The sequence below is a fragment of the Pelodiscus sinensis genome, chromosome 1 (genome assembly GCF_049634645.1).
Source record: "Pelodiscus sinensis isolate JC-2024 chromosome 1, ASM4963464v1, whole genome shotgun sequence".
Classification (NCBI taxonomy): domain Eukaryota; kingdom Metazoa; phylum Chordata; order Testudines; family Trionychidae; genus Pelodiscus; species Pelodiscus sinensis.
Genome location: NC_134711.1, coordinates 293,047,994 through 293,071,116, shown reverse-complemented (window position 1 = coordinate 293,071,116; position 23,123 = coordinate 293,047,994). Strand labels below are relative to the sequence as shown.

The window sequence follows — 23,123 nt, the reverse complement described above, 5'->3', positions numbered from 1 at the left end:
GCCCACGTGTCGCGCCTCAATGACATCATCAACCCACGTCTAGTGTATATCTGAGGTCCCTTCCTGTGGCGGAGACCCTCCCCACTGCTAGCTGCCTGAGCAGAAAGTCTGAAGGTGAGCGGAATGGTTTCTTTTTTGCACAGCTCATGATGCCCTACTCTTAGCATCCCGCCGAGGGGACTGGTATACATTGTTTGAAAACGGTGGGCAACTGTGCGATGTTCTCTTGCGCTCAGGCACTCAAGCAGTCACCCCTTACGGAGAGCAACCTGGGCACAAAAAAATTGGGAGGGAGCTCTGACCTCGCCATTCCGGAGTCACGTGACATGCTCCTAGCGAGTCTGTTGTGCCACGTGACAAAGCTGCCCTCAGGGACCAGTAGGGCCTTGCAACGCTACACGCGGCTCGCGCACGCTAAGGGGCGGGGCCTCCCGCAGACGTCAGCCGACAGCGGCTCGGGGCGGTGGACGTTCAGGTGACAGATGACGCTGCCCGGGCCGCATGAAGCGGCAAGGCAGGCGCGGGCTAGCGGTTGCCATGGGCACCGTCCTAGTGGCGCTGCTGGTTTTCTATGGGGCGCTGTCGGGATCCCAGGTGAGTCTGGGCCGCGGGGCGGGGCTCCCCCTCCTCTGCCAGGCCCCGCGCAGGGGGGAGCGCTTTGGCCCCCCACGGCTGCTCGCTCTGTACCCCCCCATCCGTCAGCCCCACCCTGGCTCTGCCCTGCGACACGCCTGGGGGCTGGTGTCCCGCCCTCTGGGTTGGTTGCGAGTGGAACACTTGGTGCAAGAAGGGTCCTGGCGGCTCCAGTCAGCACCGCTGCCCAGACCTGTGGTTCCATAGCTGCGGGCTTGGAGCTTGCTTCCCCTCCCCCCCCCCCCCCCCAGCAGTACCCCCTGTGTTGGCACTCCAGTCCCCCTCCTCCCCAGTGCTGGCTTCCCACTATTGCGGGGGGGGGGGGGGGAAGTGAGCTCCAGGTCTTGCAGGCCAGATCCGTCTTGTGGGCACAGGAAGTGGCTCCATGCTCCCCCATTCTCCCTCCCCTGGGGTGGGAGAACAGCAGCACATGAAACCACTAGCCCGGAGGCTTTCCCTGCTGCTCCCATTGGCTGGGATTCTGGCCAGTGGGCGCGGGGGAGCGGTGCCTGGGATCGCTGAGTCGTTCAGAGCCAGGTAAGCATTCCTCCATCCCCTTTACGCCCAAACTCCCCAGTTCACTCCTACACCTCTTTTGGCCTCATGGGTGGTTGGTTGGTGGTCCAGGGGAAGGTTTTTGTTGAGCAGGGTGGGCTGTGAGCCAAAAGGTTTGAGAATCAGTGGCCTAGACTGTTGATTGTCTAGTTGGGGGAGCCACTGCATAGCAGGGCTGGCGGGTTCCCAGTTACGCTTCACAGCTCGGGGCTCCCAGGATGCAGCTAGAATGTTTCCCCTCTGGCTCCTATGCGTAGGAGCAGCTGGGGACTCTGCATGCAGTCCCCGCTGTTCTTATTGGCCTGGAACTGTAGCCTTGGGGAACTGCAGGGATGGTGCCTGTAGATAGAGCAGGGTGCAGAACTGTCTGTCTGGGCCTTTGCATAGGCGCTGCTTCAGGTAAGCACTCTTACAATATGTAAGTAAGGTGGGAACATAACAGATGATAGTGGTTAGTTTGCTGTCAGTTTGAGGAAGTTTATCTAGTGGGGCCATGCAGGAATCTGGCACTAGTTAATATTTTCATTTGTGACCTGGCCAGCATGGTGAAGAGTGTGATATAAAATTTGTAAAGGACACAGAAGAAAGGATTTCATGGTGTTGGAGGAAAGGAATCAAAGGCAGCAAGAGAGGGGAGATGGGAGCCAATACACGCGGGGAACCGGCTCTTCTGAGTCGCCTGTCCCCTCCTCTCTAGAGGCTGCGGGAGGTGGGCATATGGGAACCAGTTCTTGTGGGAAGCCCGCTTTTATGCTCCATGAGCACTTGCTTCTGCCTCCCCCCTTCCATGTGTAAACGTGTAACCGCTGAAATTTCAAGCGGTTACATGTTTACTCAAATACCCAATCGTTAAAATTCCTGACCCTTACACTTTGTATTCTCTTTGAAGGCTCTGGATAGCATAATTGCCAGCAATTGCAAGTTATCCTATAGCCCTTTATAAGCAAACACATTTATTCTTAAGGTGAAAGCACCCTAGAGAAATGATCCTGGGAGAAGTGCTAAATAATTAAAAATTCTGTGCACAGAATTTTCATATTCTGCATATTTTATTTGTCAAATAACACAAAATAATTACATTAGTTTCAATTACAGTAAAACTCCGATAGTCCGAAATGCAACTGTTCAGCACTCCCGATACTCCAGCATCAAAATGCCAAGCGCTCCTGACCAGCTGATTAAAAAGCCTGCCACTCAGCACACGTGCTGGCTGTAACCAGACGGAGCATAAGGTTGGGGGGCGGGGAGTGGGACACATGCTGGCTATAAGGAGACTGAGCATAAGGGTGGGGGGAGTGGGATTGTGTTACAGTATAGAGAAAAGCCTTTTGCTTCAGCAAAGGGGAGGGGAGAGGGAGGAGGATCAGGTTACAACACAGAGGAGACTGGAAGAGTAAAGGGGAGGGGAGAGGGAGGGAGATTGTGTCCTGGCCAGTTGTTAAGGCCTGCAGCTGTACAGGACCTCCTGATTCTCCCGCAAATCTGATAATCTGGCACCACCTAGGTCCAAAAGGTGCCGGATTATCGGAAGTCTACTGTATTTTGGTCATTTATTTCAAAATACCTGTTAGCAAGTATGTCTGTAACAATCCAGATAAAAAAGATTTAGAAAGTTTTTTTTGACAAATGGCTTCCTTAGTAGGCATAGTAATACAGAACTTTGCGTAATAATTCTTTTAAGGCTTGGGGGAGCATTTAGGGTTCTTTGACCTTTTTTATTCTTCTTCCCCTGCTTGCCTTGCACAATCCAGCATTCTACCTCTGGAGAAAGGTGAGGTGAAGCATAGATGCCTCTCCATCCCTGTGGGCATCGATAGTTAACTGCATATTGTGACTATCAGGTGACTATCAGGGCTAGTAACCAAGCGTTTTCTTCAGTAAAGGTTTTGGGTCTCCTTCAGTGAGAAATTACATCTAGCCTCCACCACTCTGTTCACACAACCTCTTTAAACACAGATGCTATGACTTATTTCCGTATTACCCAATTCAAAACAATATCACTACACAGGATGTTTGGGGTGAATTGTCTTGAATGCAATTCAGAGTAACCTCATTTAGCCAGCACACCAGGGTTCCCCGTAAGGTGCGTGCTGGCGCAGCAGCACACCAAACATTCTAAGCCTGCCCACCTCCTCCCCAGAGCCACACAGCCGCCCGTGCCTTCCTACTGGAGAGTGGCGTGGCTGCTTCGGTGGATGGGGCTGGGAGCCATGTGGCGGACGGCTGCTCCGGCGGATGTGGTCATGTGGTAGGCAGCTGCTTGGGCAGGCCAGGACCATGTGAGGAGTGGCTGCTCTGCTCTGGTGGGCTTGGGTTGGGGCCATATGGGGCGCAGCTGCTTTGCTCCGGTGGGCTGGGACCGGGGTTGTGTGTTTTTAGGCGGCTGCACAATATGAACAAAGAAATGAGTGCTTCGTATGAAAACATAGCATTGGCACAGATGCCAAGCGCTTCTAGAAATCAGGCCATCAGTGTCTAATGCCAACCCATAAGAACTTGAATGAGACCTTTAGGTGACATGAGTCCTAGAAAATGTATAGCATAGATTGTCCCTAGACAATGTATAGCAAAAATTGTATAGCAAATGTCTAGCAAAAATTGTCCCGTTGTTTATTACTAGAAAAGAAATGTAAACTGAATTCTTTTGGTTCCTTTTTTCCAAACCTCACCTTGATTTTTTTTCCTGAACTGAAAACTAAAATTACTTTAAGTGGTAGAGGAATCATAAATCTATCATCTGTTGGCACTCTGATGTTAAAAACAACATATGTTCTTGCCCATACAATGAAACAGAAAATGATTATGACAAAACTTGTAGGTTTCTCCAGTGTTTCTCCATCAGGGATATGTATATCTTTCGGGGGGTAAGCAGAGATCTTCCAAGGGAAAGATCAACTCATCGAGATACAGGAAACCCCCACCTTACGACGGCCTGAGTTGCGACCCCTGCACTTACGACCATTTTTGTAAGTGCAGAAGGGGCCAAAACCCCCCAAACTTACATCCTTGGCTCGCATTTACCACGGCACCTATTGTAAATGCGGGTTCAAGTTACGACACCCCCTCCCTTCCGACTTGCAACGCTTCTCCAGGAACTGATTGCGTCGCAAGTCGGGGGCCGCCTGTATTTGCCAGGTTTTACAGTAGTCTACATGAGAAGCATAAGTGAGGTCAGTACAAACTACAGTTTCATACAATGACTTGTTTGTTAATTGCTGTAAATTGCCTTACAACAGCAACTGGTCTTGCTTCTGGCAGGATGGAAAATATAGAAGGCTTAGATACATTTTTTCAGTCTTTCAGCATTCCTGCATTGATGCACTGTGGCCATGCCTTGGTATCCTAATAAAAGTTGAGATGCTGTAATTCAAACTTTTCTGCTGGATCTCATACTCTTGATATTGCTAGCAAACCCGTCTACATCCTCTTGGTGTTTTGCATTCCAATAGTAATCATAGGACTGGAAGGGAGCCCAAGAAATCATCTAGTCCAGCTGTGGGAGTGTCTGGGAGAAGGCTGTAAACAGAGGAAGCTGGCTACTTTAAATTTTGCTGTATTAATTTTATTTGACTTCATATTAAATAAACACTTAAAGTCATGCCCGTTGTTAATTATTCCTTGATTTAATATTTTTTTCTTCCATAACATTTTATATATATGTGTGTGTTAGTAACTGATGGGTGCCACAGTGGCACACTTCCAAACAAGCTCATATGACTTTAGTATTGGTGCATAAGACAAAACTCACACTGCTCATGAATGGAAAAATTAGGGTGAACACTGCAGCATACACCAGGCTACTGGGAACACACTGTCCAGAATTGTTACAGGGGCTTGGCACCTTCCATTAGGTCCAGTTTTTAAAACTAACTCAGTACATTTTAAATGCCGAAGACTGAACAAAACAGGAAACAATTGTGTAATTTTGCCTCGGTAATTCCATAGCTTCTCTGAACTATTTAGAAACAATTCCTTCTGCAGCATCTTTGGACTGTTTAGAGACAATCCAATCCTTTCTCTCACATGTTCAGAGACTATGCCATGTCAGAATAACATTTGTTATTAAGTAACTGGTGTATGTTCACTTGATTTAACATTTCAAGTATGCTGATTAACTTGGCTTGAAAAAGGAAGATTTCCAAAGGCCCAAATAGCAGTTAGATAGCTAACATACATTGATTTTCAGTGGAAATTGGACACCCAACTGCCATTTTTGTCTTTGAAAAATCTTACCCTAATAATAATTATTCAGAAGCTAAAGGGTTATAGAAAGTGATTCCACCTCATGGAATTTAACTGTTAATAGTCTTTTACTTTTAATTTTTTTAAGATATTAAGAGCAGTTGCTTTCTACTCTCCTCGGACGATAGAACAACGGCTTTACAAGCTAGATGTAGGCTGGCCTAAACATCCAGAATATTTCACTGGGCAAACATTTTGTGTTGCTGTTGATCCTCTCCGTGGTCTGGTCTATGTTGCACAAGTAAGTAATAGCACTGGATTTCTGTCCTATCAAGCAATAAATTGCTTTTCTCGCTCTGGAATTACCATTTGTACTGCAGATTAAGGATGTTAAATTGCGGTTAATTGACTAGTTGAGTAGTCGATGGAATGTCTATCAACTACTCGACTAGTCGATAGGCACTTCCACATTCCTCCATTGAAATGTACAAGAGTCCTCGCTGGGACTCTTGTACATTTCAAAGGAGGAATGCGGAACTTTGTGTGCAGGGCCAGCATGAAGTCCCGCTGACTCCGGGCTGCATGCAGTGTACCAGCTTTGAAATGTGCAAGAGTCCCCAGTGGTGGCTCATTTCAAAGCCACAGCACGGCATGGAGCCCAGGGTCAGCGGGGGACTTAAAGTGCCATGCGGAGTTGGGGTCAGCCGGGGACTCCCAAGCTGACCCCGGGCTTCACAGCGCCCCTTTGAAACATGGAGATGGCATTCAAAGGGCAGCACCACACAGCTGAGCCCCTGGGGATCAGTTGTGCAGTGCTGCCCTTTGAACGTTGCCTGGGCAAGCTGAGCCCACTGCGGGGTTTCTCCTTTGAAATGTAGAGGTGGCGTTCAAAGGGGCAGTGCTGCCCAGCTGAGCAGAGGATCAGCTGTGCGGCACTGCCTGTTTAAAGTACCCCTTCCCCCCTCCTCCCTTTGCTGCCTCTGTCTGATAGAGGCAGCAAGGGGGGGAAGTGATTAGTCGACTCGACTATCCGATAAGCTTTTGCTTATCGGATAGTCGACTAGTCCTTGACATCCTTACTTAAGATGATTGTAACAGTTTAGTGTATTATATTCTTGATGTAAATTTGATTAAGGTTATTAATAGTATACGTTTATTTAAAGTAGTTCTGGATATGAAGGTTTTTTCTGTGCACGCTGGGCATGATTCTTTTATGATTTTTAAAGGCTTATAATTTTAAAAAATAGATTCTTAAATAGCAAGTACAACGATATAAGCTCCAAATCAATAAGCCTACAACATGGAACACATTATATTAGAAGCAAGAGGGAGACCAAGGACAGAGAAGGCCCACTACTACAAGAAGAGGGAGAAACAATAGCAAAAAAATGTAGAAATAGCAGAGGTGCTGAACAACCTCTTCTTTTTGGTTTTCGCCAATAAGTTTGGTAGTGACTGTTTACCTAGCATAGTGAATGCTAGTGGAAATGGCGTAGATTTGGAAGTTAAAATAGGGAAAAAACAAGTTAAAATTACTTAAAGAAGTTAGATGTCTTCAAGTCACCAGGACCTAATGAAATGAATCCTAGAATACTCAAGAAACTGATAGCTAATGTCTCAGATACCTGCTCTATCATCTTTGAAAAATCATGAAGCCAGGAGAGATTCCAGAATACTGGAAAAGAGCAAATATAGTGCTTATCTATAAAAAGGGAAATAGGAACAACCCAGGAAACTGCAGGCCAGTCAGCTTAATTTCTGTGTCAGGAAAGATTAATGGAGCAGATAATTAAGGAATTAATCTGCAAACATCTGGAATATAATACATTGATAGGTAACAGACAGCATGGATTTGTAAAGAACAAATCATGTCAAACCAATCTGATAGCTTTCTTTGATAGGATATCAAGCCTTGTGGGTAAGAGAGAAGCAGTGGACATGGTATACCTAGACTTTTAGTAAAGCATTTGGTACAGTCTCATGTGACCTTTTTATCAATAAACTAGGGAAATACAACTTCAATGGGGCTACTATAAGGTGGGTGCATAACTGGACGGATAACATTTCTCAGAGAGTAGTTATTAATGGTTCACAGTCATACTGGAAGGGCATAACAAGTGGGATTCTGCAGGGTGCAGTTTTGGGACTGGTTCTGTTCAGTATCTTTATCAATGATTTAGATATTGGCATAGAGAGTACGCCCATAAAGTTTGCAGATGATACCAAGCTGAGAGGGATTGCAAGTGCTTTAGAAGTTGGGGTCATAATTCAAAATGATCTGAACAAACTGGGAGAAACAGTCTGGGGTTAATAGGATGAAGTTTAATAAGGACAAATGCAAAGTACTCCACTTAGGAAGGGACAATCAGTTTTAAGCATACAAAATGGGAAGTGACTGTTTAGGAAGGAGTACTGCAGAAGGGGAACTAGAGATCATAGTGAACCACAAGCTAAATATGAGGCAACAGTGTGACACTGTTGTAAAAAAAGAAAAATGATTCTGGGAAGCATTAACAGGAGTGTTGTGGGCAAGGCTATGAGAAGTCATTCTTCCGCTTTACTCTGTGCTGATGAGGTCTCAGCTGAAGTATTGTGTCCAGTTCTGGGCACCACATTGCAAGAAAGATGGAGAAGGTCCAGAAAAGAACAACACAAATGATTAAAAGTCTAGAAAACATGAGCTATGAGGGAAGACTGAAATAATTGGAAAAGACAAGACTGAGAGAGGACATAACAGTTTCCAAGTACCTAAAAGGGAAATTCTATAGAAGCCTGCAAGGAGAACAACTATATAGGTCACTTGTGCTACTGTTCCTCCCAGCCCTGCCTCAATTCAGTAAATCACAGAAAAAGGATGGTCCATTGGGCTGGGGGAGATCTGAGTTCAATTCCTGCTATGCCACAACCATTTATTTTTAATATGAGCAAGATACTTAGTCTTTCTCTGTCCCTATATGCCATCTGCATAATACTACTCACAGGAGTGTTGTGAGAATTAATAAATCAAAGAATGTGAGGCACTCAGATACTAGAGTGGTGGGTGATATCACAGTTCAGGGGAATTTAATCTGTATTCCCCTGCATAATCCCTCAAGGGCACCCACTCTAGTCTCCCAGCTCCTCAGCTGTTACCTCTCTTAGGGAGATACTGGATCTCTTTTGCTCTTCTGACCAAGCTTTTTTCCAGGTTGCACAATTCACTGGCTAGAATGTGATATTCCCAGCAAGATAGACTGTCTAAACAAGCTAGCATCTTCACTTTGTTTTCTCTCATATATGCACACTTCTCTCTCATTTATGCGCAACACAATTGGTAGCAGTTGGAAGTCACCACATAGCCCTTTATAAGTAAATGCATCTATTCATAATGTGAAAGCACTACAGAGAAAGCTTATTAAAACAATGAAAGAACCTATGCACAAACCAATGAAATTACCAACAGTCACTTTCCAACTCCAGAAAGGATTCTGGTAGGAGTAGTCCTTCAGATCCACTTCAAGTTAAAGAAGTATAGATTGGATAAGTGAACAGTAAGGTGGATAGAAAGCTGGCTAGATTGTTGGGCTCAATGGCTCGATGTCTGGTTGGTGGTCAGTATCAAGCGGGGTGCCCCAAGGGTCAGTTCAGGCACCATTTTTGTTCAAAATCTTTATTAATGACCTGGATGAGGGGATAGATTGCACCCTTAGACAGTTTGCAAATGACACTAAGATAGGGAGAGAGGTAGATATACTGGAGGGTAGGGATAATCCAAAGTGACTTAGGCAAATTGGAGGATTGGGCCAAAAGAAATCTGATGAGGTTCAACAAGGACAAGTGCAGAGTCCTGCACTTGGAACGGAAGAATCCCAAGCATTGTTACAGGTTGTGTACCAATTGGCTATGCAGCAGTTCTGCAGAAAAAGACCTAGGGATTACAGTGGATGAGAAGCAGTAGATGAGTCAACAGTGTGCCCTTGTAGTCAAGAAGGCTAATGGAATATTGGGATGCATTAGTAGAAGCATTGCCAGCAGATCTAGAGAAGTTATTATTCCCTTTATTTGGCATTGGTGAGGCCATGTCTGGAGTATTGTATCCAGTTCTTGGTCTCCCATTCCAGAAAGGTTGTGGACACTTTCGAGGCAGTCCAGTGGAGGGGAAACCAAAGGCTGTGTCTAGACTACATGCCTCTGTCGTCAGAGGCATGTAGATTAGACACATAGGCAAAGTCAAATGAAGCCGCGATTTAAATGATCGCGGCTTCATTTAAATTTACATGGCTGCTGCGCTGAGCTGACAAACAGCTGATCAGCTGTTTGTCCGCTCAGCGCGCTAGTCTAGACGCTCCCCTGTCGACATCAAAGCCCTTTGTCGGCAGCCCCGTTATTCCTCATGGGATGAGGTTTACCGGGGCTGCCGACAAAGGGCTTTGATGTCAGCAGGGAAGCGTCCAAACTGGCACGCTGAGCGGACAAACAGCTGATCAGCTGTTTGTCAGCTCAGCGTGGCAGCCATGTAAATTTAAATGAAGCCGCGATCATTTAAATCGCGGCTTCATTTGACTTTGCCAAAACAACAAATCTACATGGCTCTGTCGACGGAGCCATGTAGTTTAGACGTACCCAAAATGATTAGAGCGCTGGAACACATGACTTATGAGGGATTTGGTCTTATTTAGTTTACAGAAGAGAAGAGTAAGGGGGGCGGGATTTGATAGCAACCTTTAATTACCTAAAGCAGGGTTCCAAAGATGATGGAGAGAGGCTGTTCTCAGTTGTGAAGATGACAGAACAAGGAGCAATGATCTCAAGTTGCAGGGAGGGAGATGTAGGTTGCATATTAGAAAAAACTGTTTCACTAGCAGGGTGGTGAAGCACTAGAATGGGTTACTTAGGGAGGTAGTGGAATCTCCATCCCCAGAGATTTTTAAGTCCCATCTTCATAAAGCCCTGGATGGGATTATTTAGTTGGGATTATTCCTGCTTTTAGGAGGGGATTGGACTTGATGACCTCCTGAGGTCTCTTCCAACCCTATGATTCAAAAGCATTTAAAAGTACATCCATGTCATCCCCTTTCCTGAAGCGATGAAGTAATTTGGAGTCTTTGTTTTACCAGGACAGACAGACTAGTGAGTGGCTCCACTTACCAGACCATAGTGGTGCAGTTTCTCTTTTTTGATCTTATGTTCTTTAACTTGTCCTGCTTTCACAGTCTCCATCTTGAATTGATGTTGACAGTACTTCTCCTTCCCTGCATGCTTGTGCTGACATCTCTACTTTTCATGCTCATGCTTCTGTTCCTGGTCGGTGAGCACATGGGTTTCCAGATACAAACAGTCCCTATCCAGCTGTAACCTCTCTTGGTCAGCATCTGGGCTTGTCCAGGATCCCAGTTGCAGTAAGGGATTTGGTTGCCTGTGTCAGCCTCTTCCATGCTTCATCCAAATAGTCAAGATTTCCCCTGTCTGCTAGACCCTGTGCCAGTGAGCTGAATGGTCCCTACCAACTTGAACTTCCTACTTCTCATGAACATACAGCAAGCCACACCTACTAGTTGTGCCTTTGGTCCTCAGTGTTGAGCTGCCTTTCTCTGTGTAGCTCAGCCAGCTGACATTTCTTCAGCTATTCGTAATTCATTTGTGCTTGGCTCTTTTCACTATTCCTTTCCACAAAAGACTGTGAGACTTCACTCTGGTTTTCCCTACTATGGTACTTGCTTTCACTGTTGTTGGCACTTATGGCAGTTCACATTGACATAAATCCCACATATGCTGCCATCACATATGTCACTGTCCTGGGCAGTTGCATCCTTTAATGCTCCCTCAGGAGCACTATTCTAGGTCTATGGCTCCTCAGCCAACGTTTCTCTTGGGCAGAGGTCCATATCTCTCTCCCTTCGGATATGTGTGTGAGAATTATTAATGTTTATAAAAAAAATTACATAAAAATTACTAACATTTAAACAAATTTATCAAAGTTAATATTTTATGCTTGATGAAAGACCATGTTTTCAATTTTCCCTTTTTGTGTACACTTTCAGAGAGGGGATAATGTACCAAAGGTATTAGTGTTTTCAGATGAAGGATACTTCTTGTATGCATGGAACTCCACACTTGAAATGCCACATGGTATCTTTGCAATCAACAGTCCTACAGAGAGCTCAGTATGGATCACAGATGTTGGAACTGGTATGTATAATGGGAACATGGTAAAAATATTATGCCACTGAGAAAATATTCTTTTTTGCAGGTATCTCTCTGAACAGTACTTTGCAATGGTTTGATTAAATAAGGTATCAAAAGAACACTAAGCCAGATTCGTGCTCTCCCAATCCTAATTGTGTGCTGATACAGTTTTCCAGTACAAGGTAGAACAATTTGAAGGCTCATGAGTTGTGCCATTTGCCCATTTGCCACAGCTGATAATTGTGGCCAACATTTATATCTCTTACTTGAGGAGCAGAGCCAAGAAACATGCAACTCTATGCTTTATTTTTGTCCTCTGTCCCATCCTGTTGGGTCCAGTCCTGTGCATACGTATGTGTGATGCCTCTCTAAACTGCAATTATTTTCTCACTACTGAGTTTACTTAGTTCTGTTTCATTATTCTTTAAGTAACAATGAATTTTTATCTTATTACTATTTTGACATCAAAGATCCATAGTTTTACTGAGAAAAGTCTGCTTTTTTAAATACAGGGCAGTATGGGCACACAGTTAAACAGTACAGTTCTTCAGGTAAACTTATTCAAGTCCTGGGTACTCCAGGAAAAGCTGGCTCGGGTTTGAATCCACTGCAGTTTGATCAGCCAGCAGAAATATTTGTGGAGCAAACGGGAGAGATCTACATTGTGGATGGAGATGGAGGAATGAACAACAGATTATTCAAATTGTCCCAAGGTACGTAGAAAGAGCACAAACATGAGAGCTGATGTCTGAAATGTTAGAGGCCTAATAGTACTAGTTTTAAATTTCAGCATTGCTAACTGCGTAGCTGATCTTATGCACATTAACGTTTTTTGACAAATTGTCCATTGATTATCTATATCTGTCACTGCTATTTTAACCCTTGCCTGTATTCTCTTTGTATTGGTAAGATTAAGACCCCAGCATGTGAGTAGTCCCAGTGTCTTCAATGTGAATATTCACATACTTAAAGTTAAACATGTGTACGTGTTAAAGAATTGGGTCTGTGATGAATTAGGGCTATCTCAATTCAACTTATGAATTCTGGTTGATATTCTGAAGTTGTATTATGAAGAGCTGCTATATCACATGTAAGGATGTTAAAAAACGACTAATTGGCTAATTGAGTAATCAATACAATTTTTATCGACTATGCAATTAGTCGATAAGGGGAGGTGCTCTGTCCCAGCTCTCACTGGGTTCAAGAGCTACCCCCACTGCGACTGTGCAATTTAAATGTAGTAGGAGTCAGGTGTGCAGACCATACTGGGACCACAGTGGCTCTGCATTTTAAATGTAGAAAGGGCCACCTGGCTTTTACTACATTTAAAACACAGAGCTGCAGCTGGAGTAGCTCCCAGAGCCAGTGCAGGCCAGCTCCTGGACCGCTGCTGCTCTGCCTCCTTTGATACACCTCTCTCTCTCCCTCCACCCTCCCCACCACCACCACCCGCCCGCACTGCACACTATGGAGATGGTGCCGGAGGAATCAGCTTTTAAGCTGGCTCCCCCTAGCATCAACTCCTGCTTCCTCTCCCCTTGCTGCCCCTGATACAGAGGCAGTAAGGGGGTGGGAGAAGCAAGTAGCTGAATCACTCAACTACCTGATAAGCTTATCAGCCTAGGCTTATCTGATAGTCGACTACATCCCTAATCACGAATGCCTATACCTATTGGATTCACCATTGCTGACAGGGCCTGTAGCAGATGCATACCAGATAGATACAGCAGGAGGTGCTTAGGACACAGTGAGCCTGTTCAGGTGCAAATATCTGGGAACACTGCATGAGTTGTATTGAAGATCAGACTAGCTGATTTCTCTGAAGGAATGGGAGACAGTAAGAGCAGTGGACAGAGAAACAAAACAAAGGCAGCCACTTGACCAGGAAGGATTTAAATAAGAGAATCCGTAGGTGTATAGGGAGAGAGGAAGAGGAATACAGGAGACAAGCAATGTCAAAAAAGCTGGGTGAGAAGCTCCAGGAGAGACACCTCACCCAGTAGGTAACAGCCAACATGAGCTAGTGGCCAACATATCCTGCCCGTCTAGATACAACTGGCCCATAAAGATTCCCAAGCAAAGGATGATATGGTAAAACGCATGCGTTATAACTAGGGATGTCAATCATTAGTTGACTAGTTGCTTCTCCCCGCTTGCTGCCTCTATCAGACAGAGGCAGCAAGGCAGTGGGGAAGAGAAGAAGGTACTTCAAAGCAGCAGTGCCGCTTGGAGCCCTGGGGCCAGACCCTGGGCTCCACGCAGCGCTGCTACTTTGAAATGCCACGTGCAGCCCGGGACCAGCTGGGGTGTCCCCAGGCTGCATGTGGCGTTTGAAAGCAGCAGCGCCACACAGAGCCTAGGGTCATCAGGGGAGTCCCCAGCTGACCCTGGGCTCCACGTGGCACTTTCATCGTTGAAGTGTAGCAACAGCTCTAGGGCTGTTGCTACACTTCAAAGTTGGAGATACCCCATCAACTAATCGAATAGTCAATGCAAGGACTATTCAATTAGCCAGTTAGTCGATGTTTAACATCCCTAGCTATAACATTGTTTTGAATTATTTGTACTATCCTGTGCTTGCTTGACATGAGTAAGTATAAATGAGTATTAATGTGTTAGTCTGTACTAGGGATGTAAAATCCTGTTTTAATTAGTTAACTGGTTAAACCTGATTAAACGGGGCGGCAAGAGGGCTGCTCCAGCCTAGTTTGGCTGAAGTGCCTGTGGCGGACGGGGACTGCTTCGATCTGGCTGGAGCCATTAAGGGTGAGGCTTACCAGTTAACCGGTTAACCATTTACATCTTTACTCTGTGCAAAGTATCTGAGTGTGTGTTGACTGCTTCACAATTGCTGCATGTCCCCGAAAGAATTAATCTGTGCTCCAAAAGCTTCAGGCTTAGGAGTGGAGTTCTGGGAGAAAGTTGTATTCTAGTAATTCAGAGATCAGCAATAGTACTGACAGGGTGTACTAAATGGGGATGACCCTGCATAGACTGGCTCCCGCCTGCCATCCTGCATTGCTGCCTCTGATACAGAGGCAGCAGCATGAGGTAGTAGCAGCTTTTGTCCATGAGGGCCCCGAGTTCCCTGCAGACAGAGGCTGCACCAGCATCCTATGGAATAGCCTATGTCCATGACAGTAGACCCTGTCCATGGGGGTTGGGGTAGGGCTGAGCTCTCTGTGGACAGAAGCTGTGCCAACAACCTGCCTGCCCACCCACGGTGCTGCTGCCTCTGATACAGAGGCAGCAGTGGGAGCAGGGAGGTGGCTCCATGATGCCAGTGCCCTGAGCACTTGATCCCACCTCCTCCTCCCTCTGCCTCTGTGGGAGGCAGCAAGGGAGGGGGGCAGGTTGCTGTGCAGAGAGCCAGCTTAAAAGATGTTTCCCCATGGGCACCAACTCCTGCCTCCCCGGCCTTGCTGCCTCTGTATCAGAGGCAGCAAGGTGGGGAATGCACGTGGTCATTAGGATTAACCAATAAATCCTGGCTTATGAGTTAATCATTTAAATGATATACGCTAACATCTAGTACTAAAGAAGAAGGATGGCAGACTGAGAGTCAGTGCCCTAGAAATGTGCCAGAGAAGCTAAGGGAGAAATAACTGTTGCAGCCTGCTGGAGCTTCAGAAACTTAAATGCCCTTCATGTCTCTAGGGAAGCAGAGCCTTGGATTCCCCCTCAGAGCACTCCATCTCATGGCCAGGAGGGTTGCTTGCTAGGATTTGTGTCAGAGGCTTACTAGGATCTTTCACTCTGTAGGTAGGGCTACTCAACTTTGGAAGCCCCGGGGGCCACAATGATACTCATAGCACATGCCGAGGGACACAACGTAAGTGTGGTTGCAAATATATGCAAATAGCTTCTTTCACACTGACAGGGATAAATACAAAGCACTTTCCACAATGCCCCGGTGCTCCCAGCACCTCCTCCCTGTGGGCTAGAAATGCCGACACTCTGTACCCATCTGTTGCAGCCAGCCTGTCTGCTTGCATCTTTCATTGCTCACTCCTCCTGGGACACGCCTCACTGCTGTGGAGTGTGTTCCCAGTGGAGGCCGTATTCAAAGGATCCCACCCGCAGGCCACATGTTGAGTCCCGTGTAAACCCAAACCGCACCGCAGGCCGCATGTGGCCTACGGGCCATGTGTTTAGTAGCCCTGCTGTAGGTCATACTTCTATCATTCATGCATCTTAAAACTATTATTCTATTTTGAAGAAACAAATCTTTAAAGAAACCAATACATTGTCATGACCATGAACTTTGTTTTTCTGCAAAAGTAGACCTTTGTATATAGCCAGTTATATTTTTCCATTTATTGTGAGCAATAGACAGATACATCTAAGCATTGTATTTTATTCTAGTTTAAAAAATTCGCTGTCTCTAGCATGATTTGGAGAGAGATGCTTCCCCCCTTTCTCTCTGTTTGATACAGTAGCTTTCTCTTTAACATACGCAGACACCAAATGCATTAATAAAATGAAAAACAAACATATCCTACATGGAAAAAATAGTGACCACAAATAGAATTGTTTCCTTATAAATAGTAACGTTTGAAATTAGGAGTAAGGTCATTGGGACTATCTCCTGGAGATTGTGTTTAAATCCTGCTAGTTTAAAGGCCTGTCTTATAAAAATAACTTATACTTCTATTGCTATGAATAATTTAGAAGGAATTTAAGACAAAAAAATTTCACTCATTCATACTGCATAATAAAAGTGAAAACTATTTTTTCATTATTTATCATGATTTCTGCTATTAGATTTCAATGAGATATGGCTGCGTGGGGAAAATGGTACAGGTGTTGGTCAGTTCAACATTCCTCACAGTGTCACAGTGGATTCTTTTGGACGGGTAAAGAATTAAAACTCTCTATTTTTAATGGTTTAGAGACCGTTTTTATGCCTTCTCCCATATATGTATAAATGTATTTTTGCTATTTAATGTCCTTTGCCCAAAAAAACCCCTTTAAAAGTGCCATTCTTTCATATTTAATTTTTAGATCTAATCTACTGCATACAATTTTAAGCATGGGAGCAGTCGTCTTAACTTTTTCACATTGGAAACTTTTTCTAGAAGTGGCTGGAATAGTAAGAGAGGGTCTTGACCAGTCTTCACGTACATATGTTCATTGACTTCTTACAGTCCCCAGGAGGAGGCTACTACTATAGACCGTTAAAGGATTTGCACTACATGGAGGCAGGAAGAAGGAAGTCCCCATAATATGTTGTCATTGCCATTCTGTTTCCATAAGATGCACAGAATCTGCAAAATGGGAGAATTGACTCTGATGGATATGATTGTCTATAACAAAACAGTTTCATTCTTCCAGTGACTGCAATAAATGTAATGCCTTAATTTTAGTAGTACGTTATTACAACCCATTAAGGCTACATCTACGCTGCACAGTTATTTCAGAATAAGCTATTCCAGAATAGTTACTCCAAAATAGCTTATTTCGAAATAGCTCATCTACACGGCAGGGAAGCCTCAAAATTAGTCCGAGACAGTCTTCTCTAATGTAGACATGATATCTTGATTTAGTGCCCCAGAAGGAATAACTTAGAATGGACCTGGTGAGGGGCTATTTCAAAATAGCTGAAGTGAAACATCTATGCATGCCTTATTTCAAAATAGCTATTTCAGAATAGGCGTTATACTTCATAGAATGAGGTTTACAGAAGTTGGAATAAGCTGTCTGTTATTTTGAAATTATTTTGAAATAACGGAATTACTGTGTAGATGCTTGCATAATTATTTGGAATAATGGCTGTTATTCCAAAATATCTTTGCTGTTTAGACACACCCTTACAGTCCACAGAAAAAATCTATTTCACACATTTCTGATTAAACAAGGGACATCCTGAAGATAACCAATAACCACAATTCCCTATGCCAGCCAGTTTTTGAAGTATTATTGCACACGCATGTCTACAGATGCAGACCTCCTAGACCCTGCTCATCACTTAGCTTAGTTGAAAAAGAAGCAGTTGTTAATTTAGTTACATCATACTTAATATTGAATATGAGTACAGGTATTCCTGTACATCCCTCATGAAAAGTTGTACAGAGAGCTGGTTGTAGAAAGCAAATATAGGAATGAATGTAGATTATCTCTTCAGGTACATCTACACAGCAGCGTTATTTCAGAATAATTGATGTTATTTTGAAATAACAAAATGTACATCTACGCAGCAAGCCATTCTTTCAAAATAATGGCAAGATGGAGGACTTCTTACTCCCAACTCCTGTAATCCCCATTTCACAAAGAGTAAGGGAAATGAAAGGAAGAGTGTTCTTTCTTCGACTTCTTGCTGTGTAGTCCGTGCCAAAAGCCGAATTAAGCTATTTTAACTTCAGCTACTCAGTTGATGTAGCTGAAGTGGCATATCTTAATTCGACTTTTGCCCTGCAATGTAGACATGCCCTCAGTGATTAAGAATTTTTTTTGAGGGAGGAGGTCTGAGAATTAATACCTGATTAGTCCATTTTGTAAAATGAAAGCAGAGCCAAATTTGTTCCTGATGTAACCCTTTCTTCTTCACTATATTTGGCCTGTGTATGAGGAACTGATGCTTTTCACATAGCCGTTTATAGCCAACTGTATTTATTGTGTACAACAGGTGTGGGTTGCTGACCGAGGAAATAAAAGAATACAGGTTTTTGATAAAGTCACAGGAGAATGGCTGGGATCCCTGAAAAGTTGTTTTGAAGAAGATGGTCCCTCTTCTGTCAGGTATTGTAACTATATATTTCCACAAAAACATTTAAAAGGAAACAGAATACAGTAAAACATGTGCTGTCTGGCACTTAACTATCCAGAAAACTTTAGAAACTGGCAAATTTCCTAGGGGCTTGGCAGCCCCTGCAGCACAGGGGTTGCAGCTCCAAAAAGGTTGCACACCACTGTGCTTGACCTTTTCGGAAGCTTCCAGAGCATCTCCCCAGATGGAGCCTGAGACCTACTAGTTTCATAGCATCTCACCAGATCGCGCTTAGGTTGATGTCCCGGAATTTAGATAACCAGAATGCCCGATTCCCTGAGCGTGCCAGATAACACAGATTTTACTGTACTACATTTTCTCCTGTAAGAGTCCATACTACTTTAAATTGATAGCAGATGCTTGATTTCAGGCTCTGGAATTAGCAAGTGGAATTGCTGTGGAATTAGGGCCTGACACACAATCCTGCAATAGGCCCTGTAAAAATTAATCCTTGTAGTCACATGACTACATAGGAGCTGCCTATGTAGAGTTGACTGGTGCATTGGACTTTCATTTTAATTAAAAGCTGTGAGTTTCATAAACTTTAGGGAACATAATTAGGAGCCTGTTGTAGCACCCTTTCTCAGATGTACAAAAGCTATGCCCTAAATTCAGTTTGCATTCATTTACTGTTATCCTAAAATCTGTAGCTCGAAGGAGCAGCCACAGCATGTAGTGCAAGTCCTGTATACTTACTCTGTATATTCTACAGCAGTATAAGATTAAAAACGGTCAGATCATTTTCATTTGATTTGGAAAGTTCAACATTTCGACTTTAAGTGACTGACACATGGGTTACCCATGAGGGTACCCTAAAACTCAGATTTGCAGGACCAGATCTAAAAGTTAGATAGCTGATCGCCTACACTGCATGTGAATGCTATTTGCTCACCTAGATATGGATAATAATTTTTGAAAGCACATAGCAGTGTTAACATGAAGTGTTCTAAGGATATGTTAATTCTAATTTATTTAATTGTTTGTTTTCAGATTAAGTGCCAGTGAGGAATATCTGATTGTAGTTCAGCTGAATATTAACAGAGTGTCTATTTTGGCGGCACCACCAATAGGCTCCATTAGAGATTGCAATGTGGTAAACACAATCCAGCTTGCTGATGAGGTCAAGCCACATCTAGTGGATATAAATGTGAAGACTGGAGCAATTTATGTTGCAGAAATTGGTGCACAACAAGTACAAAAATATGTACCCTCAACCTAATGGTTCTCTTTGGTCATTCAGCACAAGCTATTTTTTCTGGATTACAAGACTTGTGTTTCCTTACATTCACTGGAGACTGTGCTTCCACTCAGAAGTGCAGCATGTTGCACCACTAGAATGCATAAAATAACTCTGTTTTGTGACCTGCCCTCACTCTTATTTTCTGTGTCAAACTCAGGGAGCTGTTGGTCTGTCAATTTGTCTCTGCTTGCATTTTTATGTGTTTTGTTTCATATTTGTTAGTTTGGGGGATTTGGAGAATGAGATTTTTACCATGTTTTATCCTGCAGTGTAGTTTTTCCTCTTATCCCTTGATAAATCATAAGACATTGAGTATGTAATTATTCTGTTAGTCTAGACATTATTTCCATTGTTAGTCACTCTGCTCCACAGTCCGAGGAGCATCTTGTGACACCTTTGCCTAGCCAGTGCACTCTGTTATATCCGAAGGTCCTAGCTGGCAAAGAGAAATATCTACATATTTAATTTTCTTGAAGCTCTGGATTCTAGCTTAACATTGCTTCAGGTTTCCTTGGCTGAAATCAGAACAAAAAGATGCAACATGTCTCCGTGGCTTCAGGCAGACCTCTGATACAGGTCAGTGCTGAGGCTTTAGCATCTCTGGCATCTACCTTAGGTAATCATTACTGCTGCTGTTGACATCAAAGGCATCAATTCCTTACTAATTTAAGCCAACTCTATATAAAACACTTTAAACAGGAGTAAGAGTATCTTCACAATGAAGTATAGTAATAGAGAGGTAGCCGAGTTAGTCTGAACTTGCTAAAACAAAAGGAAAAACTATGTAGCATTTTAAAGACTAACAAGATGGTTTAATAGGTGATGAGCTTTCGTGGGCCAGACCCACGATCTGAGGAAGTGGGTCTGGCCCACGAAAGCTCATCACCTATTAAACCATCTTGTTAGTCTTTAAAGTGCTACATAGTTTTTCCTTTTGTTTTCATAATGAAGTGACACTGATGGGTTTTTTTTTTTTCACAAACTTGAGTTTCTAAATTGTTTTAGGTAAATGGGTACAAGTTTTTTGTGTGTAAGCAAGGCCTCAAAGTAGAATGTGTTGGAAGTATAGCATATAAGAGATCCCTGAGGTGTGTATTTTAATCTGCCTTAGACCTGGGGTCCTATAACATTATTTTGTTCTCTTAATTTTGTTGAAACACAAATACATTGTCTAGACTAGAGCAATATTTGGCCTTTGGAGTCTTGTTTTTAGAACCCAGGCTAATCTTTTATTCTGCCTTCATTTTTTCAAAGACAATTCTCTAAATACTCAGCCATGACTTTCCACTTCTTTTTGAGGGACTTCTGCCGATATATCAGCTGTTTATTTTTCTATAGCACAGAACTTGCAAACTTCTTTGTGCCTGGTCCAGAGTCTTTGTCTTTATCGTTCTTCTCCAGAATCCAGTTTGGGTTTTGAGTTGTGTAAGTTAGCATCATTATCTTCTCCAAAAAATATATATCTTTCTGTCTACCCCATCCTTATTCCACATTAATTCCAATGCCTTTTAGGTGTTGCTATGTAGCCTTTCAGAGTATTCTGCCTTGAGTATAAAAGGGGCGAAACAAGAGCATCAGTTCTTTGATGTATTTCAGGTAGTCAAGAATTGACTCGTCTTATGAAAAATATGATTCATCTAAGAATCTGGCTGCAAAGATTCAGTCAGGAGCTATTAATTCTTTGCAGAATGATCTGGGAGATTTTCCTTTTCACATGACTGCCCTGATTCCTTGGCTATTTTGGATGCAAGTAGTAGGTCAAGAAAGACTAAATTGTTCCACCTTTGCAGGTTAAGAGTATAGGAGGTGGAACCACTGGGACAGGAAGTGTTCATCATGGATGTCTCAGCAGTTGAATGTGATATTGCTTAGTGCATAAACTGATGAGACCTCAACTAAGCTTTGAAGACCTTTCTTGCTAAAGTGTCCAGATCTTCATGTAACATGTTATAGCAACAGTTTACCTGAATCATCAAGGAAGAGTCAGATTTGGTTACCATATTTTGACATTATTGCTGCTTTGGAGCCAGGCAATCCTGAAGAAAGAGGGCTTTGTATTAGGGATGTAAAAATGTAACCATTTAAACTGTTAACCAATAGGCATCAGCTTATTGGTTTCCATTACAGTTACACACTGGCTCTCAGGGAGCCGGGCTGCCGGCCCTACTGTCAGGGAGGCTTTACTGTGGGCTCTGCAGTATAAAGTAGGGATGTTAAGAGGTGGGTAATTCTCTAATTGTGTAGTCAATAGAATTTTTATTACTCAATACTCGATAAGGGACGTTAGATAAGAGGCTGTAGTGTGTGTGGGGAGAAGAGGCGGCACCACGGAGACGGTGCTGGGGGGAACTAGCTTTTAAGCCAGCTCCCCCACAACACCAGCTCCTGTTCCCCTCTTCCCCAACTGCATCTGATACAGAGGCAGCAAGGTGGGGGGCAGGATGCGAGTAGTCGACTTGACTATTCAATAAGCCTAGGCTTATTTGTTAGTCGACTACTCACATCCCTAGCATAAAATAGGGATGGGAAAGATTAACTGGTAGGGGCTGGTGCAGCTCCCCACCCGATGTGGGCAGGGACAGCTCCAGGCATCCAGAGCAACCTCTGTCCTCAGTGGGCCTGGGCATGAAGCAGGGAGGGGCTGCTTCAGTCTGATTGAAGTAGCCCCTGCCTGTAGCAGTGGGCCACTCTGGCCTGGCCATAGTAGTGGGGGGGGGGGAATATATAAGCTTTGTACTGCGGAGTCTGCAGTGCTTGTAACCATGTAACTGCTAGGATTTTTAGCAGTTACATGGTTAAATTTTTAAACAGTTATTACATTTTTACACTCCTCCTTTGTATAGATCTTTGTGATATTGAAAGTCATTGTACCAACAGATATCTACTGGTAGCTCAAGAAGCCTTCCAGGTGATACAAATAACGAAGTTCTACATGTGCCTTTGAGACCTCTGTGTCTTTGGGAGTTTTCACTCAAACATCTATTTTTTTAAAAACCATTTTTTGGCTGAATAGATATGGGCTGACTTGGTATTCTGCTACAGTGGCTGGTGGCCAGATTTCAGCAAGATGCATGGTTCATTCAAATAATGTAGAGGGCTCGTTATCTGTGTTACCCTATAAAAGTGAGTCTCTGATATTTTTTTTAAACATCACAATAATATTTTTCATTAAGCCACAGAGATACGCCGAGGGATAATTTGAATAGTTGTTTGATCTCCTTGCTGACCCCTTCATCCTTGGAATCAGTGGGAGTTAGGTGTCTAAATGCCTTTCAGAATTCTAGGCCAAAGTGTGGTGTTCAGTTTATAGGGGCTTGTGGTATATATATGGATGTCACCTGGTAATTAGTATGAAATTATCAAACTCCTTTTCACTGCTGTACTTGTGACCTACTTCAAGAGATGACTAATAAGTGTATTAACTTTTTGAGCACTGTCTAAATCCCTATTTTTGTATTATTAGTTGAAACTGATTTATTAATAATAATTGAGCAAAATTACAGTATAGCATAATTTGGCAAAAAACGTAAATTAGGCTTCCACAATGGGAGACCTTCCACAGTTTGGAAGTGCTGTCCTTAT

General features: G+C 43.6%; 1 protein-coding gene across 1 annotated transcript; it reads left to right on the top strand.

Annotated features, from left to right (window-relative positions):
• The first annotated feature begins 368 nt into the window (after positions 1-368).
• On the top strand, positions 369-20,357 carry NHLRC3 (NHL repeat containing 3). The gene is made up of 7 exons (XM_075919119.1): positions 369-594; positions 5,519-5,671; positions 11,391-11,538; positions 12,048-12,248; positions 16,300-16,391; positions 18,161-18,273; positions 19,292-20,357. The coding sequence occupies exons 1-7, from the start codon at positions 502-504 to the stop codon at positions 19,518-19,520; spliced, it is 1,029 nt and encodes a 342-aa protein (XP_075775234.1). The 5' UTR covers positions 369-501; the 3' UTR covers positions 19,521-20,357.
• The last annotated feature ends 2,766 nt before the right edge of the window (positions 20,358-23,123 follow it).

What these genes read in the sequence shown, in the direction of transcription:
- NHLRC3 (XM_075919119.1), top strand. Translation starts at nt 502, where the DNA reads ATGAAGCGGCAAGGCAGGCGCGGGCTAGCGGTTGCCATGGGCACCGTC. An exon ending in GTCTGGTCTATGTTGCACAA is followed by an intron (nt 5,672 to 11,390) that starts GTAAGTAATAGC and finishes GTACACTTTCAG; the next exon opens with AGAGGGGATAATGTACCAAA. An exon ending in GATCACAGATGTTGGAACTG is followed by an intron (nt 11,539 to 12,047) that starts GTATGTATAATG and finishes TTTTAAATACAG; the next exon opens with GGCAGTATGGGCACACAGTT.